This window comes from Phyllopteryx taeniolatus, chromosome 18, assembly GCF_024500385.1.
Source record: "Phyllopteryx taeniolatus isolate TA_2022b chromosome 18, UOR_Ptae_1.2, whole genome shotgun sequence".
Taxonomy (NCBI): domain Eukaryota; kingdom Metazoa; phylum Chordata; class Actinopteri; order Syngnathiformes; family Syngnathidae; genus Phyllopteryx; species Phyllopteryx taeniolatus.
In genome coordinates, this window is record NC_084519.1 from 10,449,938 (window position 1) to 10,466,614 (window position 16,677).

Below are 16,677 nucleotides of genomic sequence, written 5' to 3' on the forward strand. Positions count from 1 at the left end.
GAGTCTTGTTCGAGTTTGAAACATATTTTCGTTAAATTTTCTGTTGATTCTGAGTTGTTGGCTTGTCAAGTTTTTGGGGTCCACTGTATTTCAGAATCTATTCAAATGTTATTCAAGAATTAAGAGTTGTTGGTTATATGTAGAGTTAAATTGGCTTGGGGACACAAAACACCTGTTGTAACTAGAAGAGGTGGGTCCTTGCTCAACAAAACCATCCTTTGATAGCAATAAACTCTGATCTGGAGGAATTTGTGAGTTTTCTCAGGGTTGATTTTATTTTTTATTTTTATATATACACACACACACATACATACATATACATACATACATATATATATATACATACATATATATATATATACATACATATATATATATATATATATATATATACATACATATATATATACATACATACATATATACATATATACATACACATACATATATATATACACATATATACATATATATATATACACATACATATATATATACACATATATACATATATATATACATATATATATACACATATATATATATATATATATATATATATATATACATATACATACATATATATATACACATACACATATATATACATATATATATATATATATATACATACACATATATATACATATATATATATATACATACACATACACATATGTGTATATATATTATACAAGTAATTACAAGGCCAATTTTCCATAAATTCCCTTTAAGACTTTTATCAACCTAAAGTGTAAGAAATCTATCACAAGGGCATTGTTTTTGTTAGGCCTTTTTAATTTGTCAAATGTTTGTTAGAGAAAACGGGCCAATGGGGGGTTGTATAGATTAAGTATTAACAACAGTTAAAAGGTTCACAGAGGGAGGCAATACAAATCAAGGCCTGTCCAAAAGTCTTCTGGAAACAGCAGAGATACACAAAAAATGTGGGAGGGTAAAGAAACAATGGTGTCTTGGGAGTGTTGGCCAGATACAGCTGCACTTTTAAAAAGGTACTTAAGGTGGGAGTAGAAACATGATAAAAAATATGCAAAAGATAAAAACACTATGCAGACTCTGCTAAGCAAGAGGTGGAAAAGCAAAAGGTCTGACAAATAATGATGGACACCGACAAGAAGGTACTCGGGTGCAATGAGTTCTTAAAAAGGACCACTGTCAGCGAGAATCAAAATCAAAACCAAACAGAGAATTTCTAGTATTTAGAACAATGGCAAATAGGTGTGCAGTGAGCAGAAGCCATTCCTCTCCTGTCTAATTGGGCCTGTAAGCTAGAGCTAACCCTGCATGTTTAGGAAAACACAGCAGGAGACCATTAATGCCTTCTAACTCCTAGTTCACCCTGTGTCCATTCCATTATGCTTTCACCCAATTCACATCAATCTGTCTACACAGTTATATTAACATCTGACAAAGTATTCAACGACCAATCACGGAAATATTCAAACTGATCTCTATTTAATCACTGAGTTTGTAGCCCTCCCGCTTCAATCTTATCAATATGCTTTTGCCCCAGTCTCTTAGCACAGACCACCATTGTGTCATCTTCCCCGGTCAAGTCCAGTGGCACAACTGACAGATGAGTACCGGGGGAGGCCTAAGATCTAAGAGCTTTGCTTATCATTACCAGTGCATCAATGTGCTAGACTGCTTGCTCTCTTATGCCAGGTCTCCATTAAGTGGTCCAATTGGCTTGCAATAGATCTGTCTACTTCTTCACTGAGTGATGTGAGGTTGGAGTGCTGCATAAATAGCGTGACATCATACCAGTGTTACATACACTAGACTTTTCCTGACATATTTGTCATCACATCTTACAGCACATGCCCTGATCGCAGAGGGCTCTTTCATTTGTTCAAAGGTATCAGTCAGGAGAAGGGCACGAAATAATTTTCAAGGCATTAAATATACCAAATAACACAGTGAAGACAGTCATCAAGTGAAGAAAATATGTTACAACAGTGACATAATCAAGAACTGGATGCCCCTCCAAAATTGTTGAAAAGAAGAAAACTGGTTAAGGTGGCTGCCAAGAGGTTGACATAAACATTGAAGCAGCTTGAGAGATTTCTGGCAAGTACTGGCTGTTTAGTACATGTGATAAATATCTCCCCTCTTCTTCATGTGACTGGGATAGGCCGGCTACATTTTTCTTATTAAGAAAAACAGCCAAGACTGGCTACATTAGGCAAAGACACACTTGAAATACCCAAAGCACATATCCAAATACAAAAAAAAAACAGCAGCTTCACCAGAGGATTTAGGTTTACAAATAGCTCAGCCAAAGCCAAAGGTGCTGCAACAAAAGTATTAGTTTGAGGGTGTGCATATATATGCAACCAGGTAATTGTAAGCGTTTTTCCCCCCTTAAAGATTTCCCTTTATTTTTCAATTGATTTATAAACGAGAAGAGGAAGAGCACAGAAGATTTTCTGAAGACATTTAAAAGATGAAACTTTCAGACGATACATTCCTATACTTGACACTTGTAGCCCAGAGGTCTCAATCAATACTAACTCTCTCTTCCTTGAAATTAAAGCACCAATACAATATTGAAATTGAAGTCATCAAACATTCACAGAGAAAGAGCACATTTCACCAGAGTGCACACAAGAGAGAATTTAAACTGTTTAAAAAAATAATAATAATCCTCTGCACTTGCAAGCGAGACATAAAGCTAGTACAAAAGCAAATTCAATCAGTTATGTGACAGGAAACAAGAAGTTCCTTGGCATATGTCTTCGTAGTGGATTACCGGACAGCTGTTTCAACCTGCGGCTGAAGTCGAATCACCATTCCATCGCTGGTGCTGTAACAACCACCTTAGGTTAGCTAATAAGGAAGACCAGTAATTGAACAAAAACCATGTCATGAAAGGTAAATTAAAACCCCTGAACAAGACAACTTCAGTAGACAACCATAGACATTAACCCATCAAAGACAGAGAGATGCCTGTGGTGCCAAAGTCTAATAGAGAGATGCCTGTGGTGCCAAAGTCGAATAAAACTAGAAAGAATCAGCATCCAGATATCTTGCTACCTCTTGCATTTGTCTTTTTTAAATGATCAAGGCTGCCAAGCTGTTATCAGGACTGCTGAATTCAAATGATCTATTCATAAGGAAAGCAAATATTAATTTAGCACAGTCTGGAAAGCTTTGCGGTAGGAACTCATGAGCTCAAAGTGGGATATTTACAAATCAACCAATTTCAATTGAAGCATTATCATCAAGACTCACCGTGTTCCATCAGCTTTCCAACTGACTTTGTAGGGATGCTGCTCTAGGAAGCAAAGGTTTTGTCGATCCATTGACACAGGCTGAGCACCAGGAAAACCAGATCTGCAACCAAAAGGAACGTACTGTGTTGATTCAATTAATTACATAACATCTATAAAACATCTTTTATAGACTCCACAATACAAGGAGTTTTCATGGACGCTTCAATATATCTGTGAAGGTAGGTGGAACCAGGGACCAGGTGATAGTCTGCAATGTTTTATTTAGGGCCTTTCCCACCAAAAGAACCTTTGTAGGAACTAAATACATTGAAAAGAAAAACTTCGAATCACCAATCGAGCGTGGCGGTAGCGGACCTCGACTCGGTCCCGCTACAGAGCGGAGATCCGAGCCCAAGCAGGCGTGTGCGTCTTCCTCGGCCGGCCAGAGGAGACGAACACCGGCGTCAGGCTGGCCGGCGGGGACGCTCTGATGGTCCAGTCAATCACGGGGAAAAAAAAAGTAAAAAACCTTCCGTTCACAAATAAACATTTTCAATGTACAATCTTTTTTCTTTTTTTTATGCAAACACATTTACAGATACCAAATACTTCACACTGCTGTATTTAAAAACTGACTAAGAGCTGTCCATGTCGTATTTTTTTATTGATCCTTATCCAGGTAAGATATTTGCAATGACAACCTGGCTGCAAACAGCAGAGTAAAACAGAGCAAAATAGAAGCAAATACGTATACAAACTGTACAATGTGATATAGTAACAAGTTAAAAATGACATTACATCATAGCACTTGGTAAATAAAAGGTCCATAAAAGGCATGTGAGTAGATGTTCTCAAAGCTGGAGATCTTGCATGAAGAAAAATGTTACTGCCTGAATGCCAAGACAATATAAAACTTGTCTTTTTAAATAAATAAATAAATATATTTTTAAAATGTAGAAGCCTGCAGATGACTATAGATGTTATTTGTTTTCAAATTTGTAGTGGAACCGTGTGAGGCTTCAGGCTCATGTCCCTATTGCATTTTCCAGCTAATAAATCACATCTATAGTCATTTGCAAGCTTCTGCTGCAAAACTTTCTTTTAGGTATGTCATCGCAATAAAATGCAATAAATACATTCAAATTTATTGAAATGTACTTGTATATAATAAAACTCCCTACATCAAAGCCTGTCTGCAGCCAGGTTGGCATTGCAAATGAGAATCAGTTCTCAATTGCCTCACCTGGATAAAGGGTTAGGTTTTAAAGGTATCAAAAATATTTGAAATTTAAATTAAGACATTGAAAGCTTGAAATACCAGCATTTTTATAGGTGTCAGTATTGAGCAATATCAGCCACATTTGCTTCATTTGCTAAGTGCGATGGAAACACAAACCACGTGGTCCACAGCAACCTTTTGGTACCTATCTTTATTTGTTTATTTTTACATAATTTGGGTTTTCAGCTCATAAAACCCACGAAATCTGGAATTCAAAAAATTTGAATACTGTGAAGAAATCACACACTAATCATACTGAGTGTCACACACTAATCATCTACTAAACTCAAAGCACCTGCACAGGTTTCCCCATGTTTCATTAAATTGCTTCAGTTTGGTTCAATTGTCTCAGTTGGGTTCAACATGGGGAAGACTGCAGACTCGACAACTGGGCAGAAGACCATCATTGATACCCTCCATAGGATGGGTAAGCCACAAAGGTTCATAGCTAACGAGGCTGGCTGTTCACAGAGTGTTGTGTCCAAGCATATCAATGGAAAGTCTAGTGGAAGGACAAAATGTAGCAGGAGAAGATGGATTATCAGTGGATTATCAAACAGAGATGATTCAAGAATCTAGCAGAGATCCAGAAAGAGTGGAACGAGGCAGGCGTCACAGCTTAAAAAAACACCAGATTTAGACCCATCCAGGAGATGGGCGGCAAACGATCGGGTTCCTCGGGTCAAGCCACTTCCGAGCCTGAGCCAAAGTAGGAAGCGTCTCAACTGGGCCAAGGAATAGAAGGACTGGACTGTCGGCCAGTGGTCTGAGGTCCTCTTTTCCGATGAAAGTAAAGTGTGCCTTTCATTCGGGTATCAAGGTCCAAGGGTGGAGGAAGACAGGTGAAGAACAGAACCCAAGCTGCTCGAGGTCCAATGTGAAATATCCAGTCAGTCATGATTTGGGGTGTGATGTCCAGTGCAGGTGTTCGTAAACTCTGCTTTCTTAAATCCAAGGTCACCGCAACAGTCTACCAGAATGTTTTAGAGGACTTCATGATTCCTTCTGCTGAGGATCTGTATGGAGATGCAAATTTCATCTTCCAGCAGGACCTGGCCCCTGCCCATACCACCAGAAGCACCAAAACCTGGTTTGATGCCCAAGCCATCACAGTGCTTGACTGGCCAGCCAACTCGCCGGATCTAAACCCCTTTGAGAATCTATGGGGTATTATCAAGAGGAAAATAAGGGGCACCAGACCCAAAAACAAAGAAGAAATCTGGGCTTCCATAACTCCCAGGCAATGCCACAGGCTACTTGCCTCAATGCCACGGCACATCGAGGCATGATTAAAGCAAAGGGATTCCCAACCAAGTATTGAAGATTAATTTATCGTTTTGAAAGTACCATATTTAGATTTATTTAATGTGACCATAATTTCTCTCTTTTTTTTCTTTTTTTTTAAATTTGTTTTACAACAACTGAGAAGTAAATGGTGATTTCTTCAGAGTATTCAAATTTTTTTAAATTCCTGATTTCGTGGGTTTTATGAGCTGGAAGCCCAAATTATGTAAAAATAAACAAATAAATACTAGAAATTGTTTAAATTGTGGGCCCTGAAACTATAATCTCTGAAAGTTGAATTTTTTTGAATGGAATTATGGAAATAAATAAACTTTTCCACGATTTGAAATTTTTTTGGGAAAGGGTCTATATACTTTAATGCATAAAAAAATGTTTTTAGTTGTGCTTTGATAGCATATCGTGCATTATATCATTGAAAGGTTACTGCTCTGTGTCTGAGATTTGTAAATGGTAATTATTTTATTTGGGAGATGGATTATGAAACTGTAAATATACCACAAACTATAAACCCAACACAGTTAAATATAATTTCAAACTCATCTTACAACATTAAATTAAATAAAGAAATGGCTCACAAACGGCTCAATGTAATGATAACGCACTAGATTTTGTTCATACGTTAAAGGTTGCAAATACAAACTTCAAAGTTAAGAGGGGATAGAGTTGGGAGTGATGAGTGGAAAGGCAACATATTGTCATAAAAACACTATACAAAAATACAATTTAAAAACAATTCATTGCGTACTTACTATGCCTGGGAAGTAAGCCTCTACACACAAAGACTAAACACAGCTAACCTTTCACTGTACATTCGAAGGTTGCACTGCGTATAGGTACTAAAAAAGGTATTGTGGTACCTTACCGTCAAAAACGATACAATAACATGCATTTTAATAGCTGAAAGAAATTGCAGTGACAGCTCTTTCCAACCCTGTGTCTCAAGTGGGCTGCGTTTTTTTTTCTGCATGTGAGGAAGACAGAGAAATAGTGACAAGAAATAGATACAAACTAGCGCTACTGCAGACCGTCCAGATGCATACAGTGTCACCTTGGATTATTTTGCCTACGTGGCTGATAAAACGGGGCAAGCCAACAGACACTGCAAAGACTGTCTGCAGTGCATGTTAGAAAGCTATCAGGAGGGAGCGTCGCTGACCTGCATCCTAAATTATATCACAGATTGAAAGAGCAAGAAGGTAGCATGTGTCCCATTTTAAAGATTTCCCTTCAACTCAAACAAGTGTCAATTATCTTGTGATAAACAATCTTGCTCCCGACTGATTGCATTTAATGAAGCAATTAAAAAATACCGTTTGTAGGCGAGTAAAGCACACAGCCCCAAAGACACGCAGTTGGATTGAGTTATTAGCAATTAAATGAAGAAATTCAATTGACAATAGCTGTGTAATTGTTTTAATATTGATGTCAGCTTATTGTCAATTTAGCCATATTGTAATAAGCAACCAGGAGAGGAGAAGTGTGTACTCCTTCCATCACCACCCTACAGCTACTAGAGGTGTCCCGATCCAATATTTGAAATCGGATAACGGTCCGATATCAGCAAAAAAAAACAACCAAAATAAAAAAATAAAAAAACAAGTATCGGATTATATTGGACTAGATCTAAAATCTCCGATGTCAGTACTCTTATACAAGCAGTCTATTCCCAGTTCCGCTCTAGCCCTTCTATCCAGCAGTGACCGGATCACAGTAAATAAAGCAGGAAACACTAACACTGCTACAATACATTTGTAACAACATTTGGACAGTAGTTTAATCAAATCTAGCGACACTCATACAGGTAAAACAACTTTGGAAACAGCAGAAAATGGAAATAGTGTTGACTGTTCCTCTGTTGAGACAGCGCTAACTCTCAGTCATTTCATTAAAAAGCAGCAGCTGCATTTTTCTCATATAAGAAAAATCTATTCCTGACTCTCTCGCCTATATCAAAGTGTCAGGATCGTGGGGGGGTGGGGTGGAGGGTGGAGGGTACGGTGACTGAAGAGTAATGAGCCTCTCAAAATACACCCACATATGCAAACGCATGCACACACCTTTTCCCAGAGGAGCAGGAGGAACACAAAAGAAGAAGCTGTACTTACTTGTTCCACTCGGCCATCTCCTGACACATTCTTTGGATCTCGCCTAGTTTGGGCTGTGTGGTGACCTGTGTGACGCCTTTTACCGTGACACCTTCAAGGAATACTGCCCCCTGGGAGGAAGAATGAAAGAAATCTGTGTTGGAAGGAAGGAAAAAAAAAAAACACACTCCCTCCTACACTAAATATATTAGACACTTTTTCACACAGTTGAAACTGTTCCAAACAGTTGTTCTTGGCGGTGTTGACAAGCGTCTGGAAAATATCATCAATTCATCTTTTTTTTTTTTTTTTTAGCTTACATCACACCATCCCTATGAATTATGTACAACCCCAATTCCAATGAAGTTGGGACGTTGTGTTAACCATAAATAAAAACATAATACAATGATTTGCAAATCATGTTCAGCCTATATTTAATTGAATACACTACAAAGACAAGACATTTAATGTTCAAACTGATAAACTATTCTTTTTAGCAACTATTCCCTCATTAACTTAGAATTTTATGGCTGCAACACGTTCCAAAAAAGCTGGGACAGGCTCATGTTTACCACTGGGTTACATCACCTTTTCTTTTAACAACATTCAATAAACGTTTGGGAACTGAGGACACTAATTGTTGAAGCTTTGTCGGTGAAATTCTTTCCCATTCATGTTTGAAGTACCGCTTTAGCTGTTCAACAATCCGGGGTCTCCGTTGTCGCATTTTACGCTTCATAATGCGCCACACATTTTCAATGGGAGACAGGTCTGGACTGCAGGCCGACCAGTCTAGTACCCGCACTCTTTTACTACAAAGCCACGCTGTTGTAACACGTGCAGAATCTGGTTTGGCATTGTCTTCCTGAAATAAGCAGGGGCGTCCATGAAAAAGACGTTGCTTGGATGGCAGCATTTGTTTCTCCAAAACCTATATGTACCTTTCAGCATTAATGGTGCCTTTACAGATGTGTAAGTTACCCATGCCATTGGCACTAACACAGCCCCATACCATCACAGATGCTGGCTTTTGAACTTTGCATCCATAACAGTCCGGGTGGTTCTTTTCCTCTTTAGCCCGGAGGACACGACGTCCACAATTTCCCAAAACAATTTGAAATGTGGACTTGTCGGACCACAGAACACTTTTCCACTTTGCATCAGTCCATCTTAGATGAGCTCAGGCGCAGAGAAGCCGGCGGCGTTTCTGGGTGTTGTTGATAAATGGCTTTTGCTTTCCATAGTAGAGTTTTGAGTTGCACTTACGGATGTAGCGCCGAACGATATTTACTGACATTGGTTTTCTGAAGTGTTCCTGAGCCCATGTAGTGATATTGTTTACACATTGATGTCGGTTTTTGATGCAGTGCCACCTGAGGGATCGAAGGTCACGGGCATTCAATGTTGGTTTTCGGCCTTGCCGCTTACATGCAGTGATTTCTCCAGATTCTTCTCAGATTATTTCCACCGACAAAGCTTCAACAATTAGTGTCCTCAGTTCCCAAACGTTTATTGAATGTTGTTAAAAGAAAAGGTGATGTAACCCAGTGGTAAACTTGACCCTGTCCCAATTTTTTTGGAACGTGTTGCAGCCATAAAATTCAAAGTTCATGATTATTTGCTAAAAACAATAAAGTTTATCAGTTTGAACATTAAATGTCTTGTCTTTGTAGTGTATTCAATTAAATATAGGCTGAACATGATTTGCAAATCATTGTATTATGTTTTTATTTAGGGTTAACACAATGTCCCAACTTCATTGGAATTGGGGTTGTACATAATTCATAGGGATGTGTTTGAACATTAAATATATTGTCTTTGTAGTGTATTCAATTAAATATAGGTTGAACATGATTTGCAAATCATTGTATTCTGTTTTTATTTATGTTTAAGACAACGTGCCAACTTCATTGGAATTGGGGTTGTATTAATTCAACCTGATAACCCTGCGCCTCTGCTTCAACATCCCCCCTCTCTCTTCATTACCTGGAGAAATTCTGTACACTTGTTTCACAATATTATTCAAGTGTAGCGCATGGTTATCAATTCTTCCTCACACCCAGAAAGTTTGTGTTTGGATGTGGGTTCAAATCTCAGTTTAGACCTTTCTGTGTTACGTTTCTACAGTGTTCTCCCAAAAACATGCTATTGGATGTGGGTTCAAATCTCAGTTTAGACCTTTCTGTGTTACGTTTCTACAGTGTTCTCCCAAAAACATGCTATCTTCATAGAAGAATTTAAATTGCCCATCGGTGTGAATGTGGGTGGTTGTCTGTCTCTGCCCTGTGATTGACAGATGATCAGTGCAGGTTCTACACTGCCTTTCAGCTTGGATAGGCTCCGGCTACCGCTTGTCTGTGCTAAGGACAAGTGAAATAAAAAAAATAAAAACAGATAGATAGAAGTGAGTGCTCTATAGGTTAAATGTGTAATTACAGTATGTGACAGCTACAGGGGCAGGCTTGACTACCGTCTCAGGAAATGTATGATATTTAAGTACAACATTTGTATCATATATAACACCCACAGTTAGTGAAAGATTACATTTACATACTACATTTAAATTAGAATGGGGTACATACAGTATTCAATTTAAATTTGTACATCCCAAAAGATTAGTTACTAATGATTAAGTTTCCTTTCAGAATGAATATTTCTATGGTATACTATATACTGTACTACAAAACACTCCCACAAATGGGGGCCAATAGGCCTCATTCACAAATAAATGGGTAAAAGTGATGAGAAGTGTACTTTTCATTATTTAGGACAGTCAACAATTAGCAAATTCCTTGTTTGAGATTATCACCAGTCATTATTATTGTCTTTATAAATGACTGTAGCTCACTTACGTTGTACATCTTGGGTACAAAAGATGTGCGTTTGACGTATTCTTGATAGCTGATCCTGTATTATTTGTGTGTAAACATGGTCTGAGGAGGTTCGAAATTTGTTCGCAGAGTACGAGCACAAACAAGTACAGTGTAAACATATGAATGACAGATTTGTACATATGCATGATTTGAACACAAATCTGTGCATAAGCACGGTTAGTGAATGACGCCTGTTGATTGCAAATAAGATACGTCAGTACGCGCAGACAAAAAAAAATGTTTTCTAAATAACTCAACAAATTCAAGTTTGCAAAATTCAATACACACCAATAATAGATGATCGATCAAAGCAAATTTAAAATTCAAATTCAGAAGAATACAACCACAGGTGAATCAAATAATCATCAAATTTCTAAATATTGTTCTTGTGCTCAAAAAGGGCCAGATATGCTAAAGGTTTGCACATGCAAAAGGGGGTGGACATTTGGATTGCTCACGCAAATAGATGTGGAAGCAGCTGTACTAACCGGACGCACCCAGAATTGTCTCTCTCAAACAGGCAATATTGCTGCACAGTTTATTCTAGGACCATTCAAAGTGGAATATATATAAATAGATTAATTTAGCACATACAATGTGATTTATCAAACTTAAGACAACTTACAGTGGCCGATTTTTTTGTCTTTAAATAGCTTGTCTGAAATGCATGTGCAAACCATCACACAAAGCAGTGCTACCATAGCGCAGGAAAAATGAGGAGGCGGAGAGAACTTCTGCTCGTGTAAACATTTTTGAAATGCCAGAAAAAAAAATATTGTGACAGATCCTCCATTTAGCAAGACAGATTTGGAGCTTCTAAATGATCTAAGGCCTGACTTGGAGTCAGTCACAAGCAGTCATTTCAGCGCACTGTGACAATTGATGCTGACCTCTCCCAAAGCAGTTTTTCAGGTGTGCTGTCCCAGGTTTTAAGTGCAATATTACGTCGGATGGGCAGATACACAAAGTTCACATGCCCTCGGGACAAGTCAAACAAAACATAGCTTATGCTCTTGCTGGCTTCCCCAAAATTATCAGAGCAATAGATTTATTTTCTGTAACTCAGTAATATGCTTGTTTGCCTTTCACTAACACTGACAATTCTGAACTTCAATTTGTGCTTTCAGTAGTCTCCCAAATGTTCTGTGGTGAAAACCAAAGCTAGCTAAAGTGGAAATTGTTTTTTTCTTTTGAAATATGACGGTCTATAACACTTTTACAACTGTTGCCAACAATCTGTGTAATCTTTGTGAGTGATTGAATATGCAATTTAGTGACCACTATTTGTAATCTTAGGAAAAGATCAAATCTTAGTAGATCAAGCGCAACACGCCCACTAACAGCATGTAATCTGTTTGCGAAAACACACAACATAGCACCCGCTATTTGGCATCTTTGTAAATCAGGCCCTTAGAAATAGATAAATAGCTTACTTTTCAAAGTGGTGCACTCATTTATGTTGATGACTGTACTTACTATTGTTGATAAATGTTGATGATGTTGTTTTCCCATAATAAGATTTAAACTGAAATGTATTTTATCTAAGCAAATGTGAATACTTGACTTCTCAAAAGAGCCAATTGGCCACCAACCAGTGCTAGTAACCTTGAGAAGGCCACTCAACAAGAAACTGTACTCCTTAATGATGCCAGAGTAATGCAGTGTGCAAACTGCAGCTCTGCCTGCCAGCTTGCTCCCTCCAGAACTCGACGCTGAAGCCTATCATATTCAAAGCAATGGAAATTTTCTTAGTTGAGGCTCTCAATGCACTTAAGGATTTACCCTTTGCTTTTGGGGATAATTTCCTATACAAGTGATTGTCTTGAAGTATTTTTATTGTGTTATTTTTACCACTTAACAGTGGTAACGACTCCATCTCAGAAGTGCAAGTGAGAGAATCAGGTTAATGTTGGAGAAATTGAATCATATGCAACTTGAGATAATTCGGTGCTTCCTTTTTCAGGATTAAAAGCAAACAAGAACATTGTTAAATGTGTTGAAGCAACACCACCAAAGAGCATTGACTGTAATGCAGCATCCATTTACTGTATTTGTGCACATAAGTCCTACCAGTTTGAGCCTCTCTCTTTTTCGTTTCCCAGGCGCTGACCCGGACGAGCTGGGGCCAGAATCCTGGGCAACTGTGTTTCCGTCGTCATCTACTTCCCCGTCGTCGTCCTCACAGCACCACTCGGGCAGCGTGGGGGCGGCAGGCGCATCCTCCTCATCCCCATAGCGACGGAAAAGCTCTTTGAGGTAGTCACCCTTGTAGATCCCAGGGGCCCGGGCCTGGGCAAAAGCTGCAACGGCTGCTTCCACGCTGATAAGAGCGAACACAGGCAGGATTATCATTTCAAACTCGCACCCTAACTAGATGCTGCACAATCGACAAGAGCTACATCATTCATTCATTCATTTTCCGTACCACTTATCCTCACTAGGGTGGCGGGCGTGCTGGAGCCCATCCCAGTCGACTCTGGGCGAGAGGCGGGGCACACCCTGAACTGGTCACCAGCCAATCGCAGGGCACATATAAACAAATAACCATTCACACTCACATTCACACCTACGGGTAATTTAGAGTCTTCAATCAACCTACCATGGATTTTTTTGGGATGCTAGAGAACCCGGAGTAGCAGGAGAAAACCCACACAGGCACTGGGAGAACATGCAAACTCCTCACAGGCAAGGCTGAATTTCAATCCGGGTCCTCAGAACTGTGAGGCAGATGTCCTAGCCAGTTGTCCACCGTGCCAACAAGAGCTAAATCGAATATTACAAATATTATACTACTCAGATTGACACTACAAGAGATATACAAATGTAACAACCCATGCGGTTTGCAGTGGTGTAAAACAACATGTTATCATACTGAGTGACTAGTGTCATTATTATCTATACGAGTTGGTCAAAATATTAAACTATATATATATATATAAAAAAAAGAGTCATCACAAATGTTGCTGAATGACTTGTTTGCGCTGCAGCACACAGCCACCCGCACACCAATTGACGCGGCTAAATTACTGTAGATAAGAGTCAGAACAGAGTAACCAACTGAGAGAGGAAACCATCAGAAGCCATATCATCATGAACAAGACCCACTTAATGGTAAGCTCAAACTTTGGTGCCTGCAGTTTGGACTGCTCCCATGTCTAATGTGCACCCTAACAGTCTATGATATACTAATCCTCAAAGTTAAAAGGACAGTCAGCTCCTATATAAGAAATGACTTGGACTCCCACGCTTCCTCATTAACATCGGCTTACATAGACGTGGTGCCCTGGAAATGCCTGGTTCGAGCCTCACGGAGGAATACAAGTGCACCAAAGTGAGGCTGGATATGACTTTGAGTCTCATGATGCAGCTATATGTGCATTGCCCCCAGACTGACAACTGAGAGGAAACGGAATCTATCAGAGACAAAACCTGCTCTCAGGCATGGAGACAGTGAAGGACATGCTGAACAGGGAAGAACACGGTTTTGCGCAAGTCAACCTACGTGACACTAGGCTACAGCCAACCGAGAAAAAAAAAAAGCTTGCAGTGGAGGAGGTTCTGCGTCAAGAGGAGGCAGAAAGGTGCACCAAGGCAGTCTTTCAGTCCAAACGGGCAGCAGAACATTGAGAAAATCTGGAACATCACAAGTTTACCGGAGGGAACTTTGGAAAATGTAAGGAAGCAAAGTCAGTTTTATCATCAGAGCCATCTACGATATTCTTCTAACTCCCAAAAACGGTAAGGATCCCATTTGTGCACTCTGCCAAACACCTACAACCTTGAAGCACACCCGCACCGGGTGAAAGCCCAGTTTGTCCAAATGTCGTTACACCTCGAGGGACGTCTTGCAGAAGCTGGCAATGATCTTTGAAGGAAGGAGAACCACCACCAATGCCTCCCTCCAGTGATGCATGGACTTCCAAGCAACATTCCTTTTGTGACAGAAGGTGAATGCCCAGTCAAAACATCATCAAAAGCAAATTTGACCCTCCTTGACCAGGCCCGCGACTGGGTAATACGAGTCGACATTGACCACAAATTTGATTTCCCAGCAAAAAAAGTAACAACTATTCCTGGGCCAGAACACATCCTGGGGCTAACATCTCATCAACTTTTGTAAATTCTGGAACTTGGGGTACTGTGGGAAGCTTCTACTGAAGAAGCATATGAGCAGAAACGCTTAAAGTACAGTGAAAAAGCAGCCCAGGCAGAACAACGCAACTGCCATACAAAGATGTTCCCTGTACAAGTTGGGGGCAGAGGGATGCTTGCTACGACCACAAGCAGGCTCCTGAAAAGATTTGTGTTGAAAGGACAGGTCTTCTGACAAATAGTGAAGTCACTTTCAGAAGCTGCGGCACCACCACTGTGAATCAAGAGAAATGACTTTAAACTGGGCTGTGAGTTCACTGGTGAGGGAGAAAAACAGAGAGTGGCGCACACCTGAAACCCCAGGTGTTGCCGTTGAGCCCTCAGGAGGTGTCTTCGGCGTAAAATCCTCAAAAACATTTGAGGGTGCCCACATGATGACCGCAGTGTGTGTTTACCCCTTTCCCACTCGAGACATCAAGCAAGAAGCTGTGCTGACTATTGGAGGGATTGTGCCAACAAGTCCTATAAGCTCTACTCTAATTATGACTTTACTAGTGCATTAGCGTAGACAGACTACAGTGAATTCCGATCCCTTGTATTGTGATTGTCTAATAATATATGACTTGGTAATTACAACTACTTAGCAATACTTGTAGACTACAAAAGGGTGGGAAAAAAATCTGCATGCAAGGAGTTCATCTGATAGTCGCATTATCTCGCAACACAGGATGAGCCTAATGCTTTGGGAATATTCATTACACAGGAAGTAGTGGGTGGTGGGAGGGTTTAATCAGCCCACGTCTGCAGCACCTTCCAGGCATTCTTGTCTTCTGAGATGACCTGCCCCACCTCTGTCTAAAGACCCCCGCTCCCAAAACCCACCCAGCACGATCAGTCACTGTCATGCATTAAATATCTCTGGGATGAGAGCGATAAGCTCTGCTAACTGGTCACCTTTGTGTGACCTGTGTTGATTGGTAGTGACTTATTAAAAACGTAATTTTTAAACACATTTTAAACATTTAAAAACTGAAAAATATTGCATGTATAAAATGTATAGAACCTACTGTATGTATTGTAGCATCTGTCTGTTGGATAACATGCATGTGCCTTAAAGAGGTGTGGTGGGGTGGCATGTGACATCAGCAAGTCTGCGTGTGAGTGTCTGGGCGTGAGCTGTGGCTGACAGCGGCTCCTGTGTGACGGTGCTCATTGTGTTAATGTGTTTTATTGTTCTCCCGGCTTTTAATAAATGCAACAGTGCTTGTGGCTCTCCTTTCCGACATGCGAGGACATTACAGTAAGCAAGTGTACGAAAAAAATTAAAAATAACGGTGTAAAAAGCTGCGAAATAGCTTGGGCGCATATATAGCACGAAAACACTGTATCAGCAGTTAAAGTGTGGAAAGAGAGGTCAAAGTCTTACCTCCAGTCCATCTTCTCCACCAGGTAGGCACATATCAAAAAGCCTGTCCGATTGAACCCATGCGTGCAGTGGACTCCTTTGGGACACCAGAGAAACATCACAGTCAATAAAAATAGTTTCCATGATTACGGATGGAGAATAATATATTATGCATACATGAATTAACAAGTAATGAAGACAAAGATCATCAGCTAGAGCAGGGGTGGAGAACCTACAACGGGTGGGCCAAAGAGCATTTGATCAAGCCCGCCAAGCGGTTCTAAGAACAAAAACCGAGCTATTATAAAATGCACAAATACGTATAGAGGGGGTTCCCCAGTTTATGACCGAGGACGTAACCTGAATTTGAATCCACATCCGAAAAAACAGTCTCGCTCACTAA

At 39.8% G+C, this 16,677-nt stretch overlaps 1 protein-coding gene across 8 annotated transcripts in view; it reads right to left on the reverse strand.

The window, feature by feature from the left end:
• The window catches only part of rngtt (RNA guanylyltransferase and 5'-phosphatase), a 90,208-nt gene that overhangs the window by 60,506 nt on the left and 13,025 nt on the right, over positions 1–16,677 (reverse strand). For all 8 annotated transcript variants that reach the window (XR_009785550.1, XR_009785551.1, XR_009785552.1 and 5 more), the window contains exons 5-8: positions 16,296–16,371; positions 12,848–13,097; positions 7,926–8,035; positions 3,256–3,357 (exon numbers count right to left, since the gene is read on the reverse strand). Coding sequence is in view for 5 of the 8 variants with exons in the window: in XM_061754923.1 (XP_061610907.1) it covers positions 3,256–3,357; positions 7,926–8,035; positions 12,848–13,097; positions 16,296–16,371 (538 nt within the window). In the remaining 3 variants the exon portion in view is untranslated. The remainder of the gene's footprint in view (positions 1–3,255; positions 3,358–7,925; positions 8,036–12,847; positions 13,098–16,295; positions 16,372–16,677) is intronic.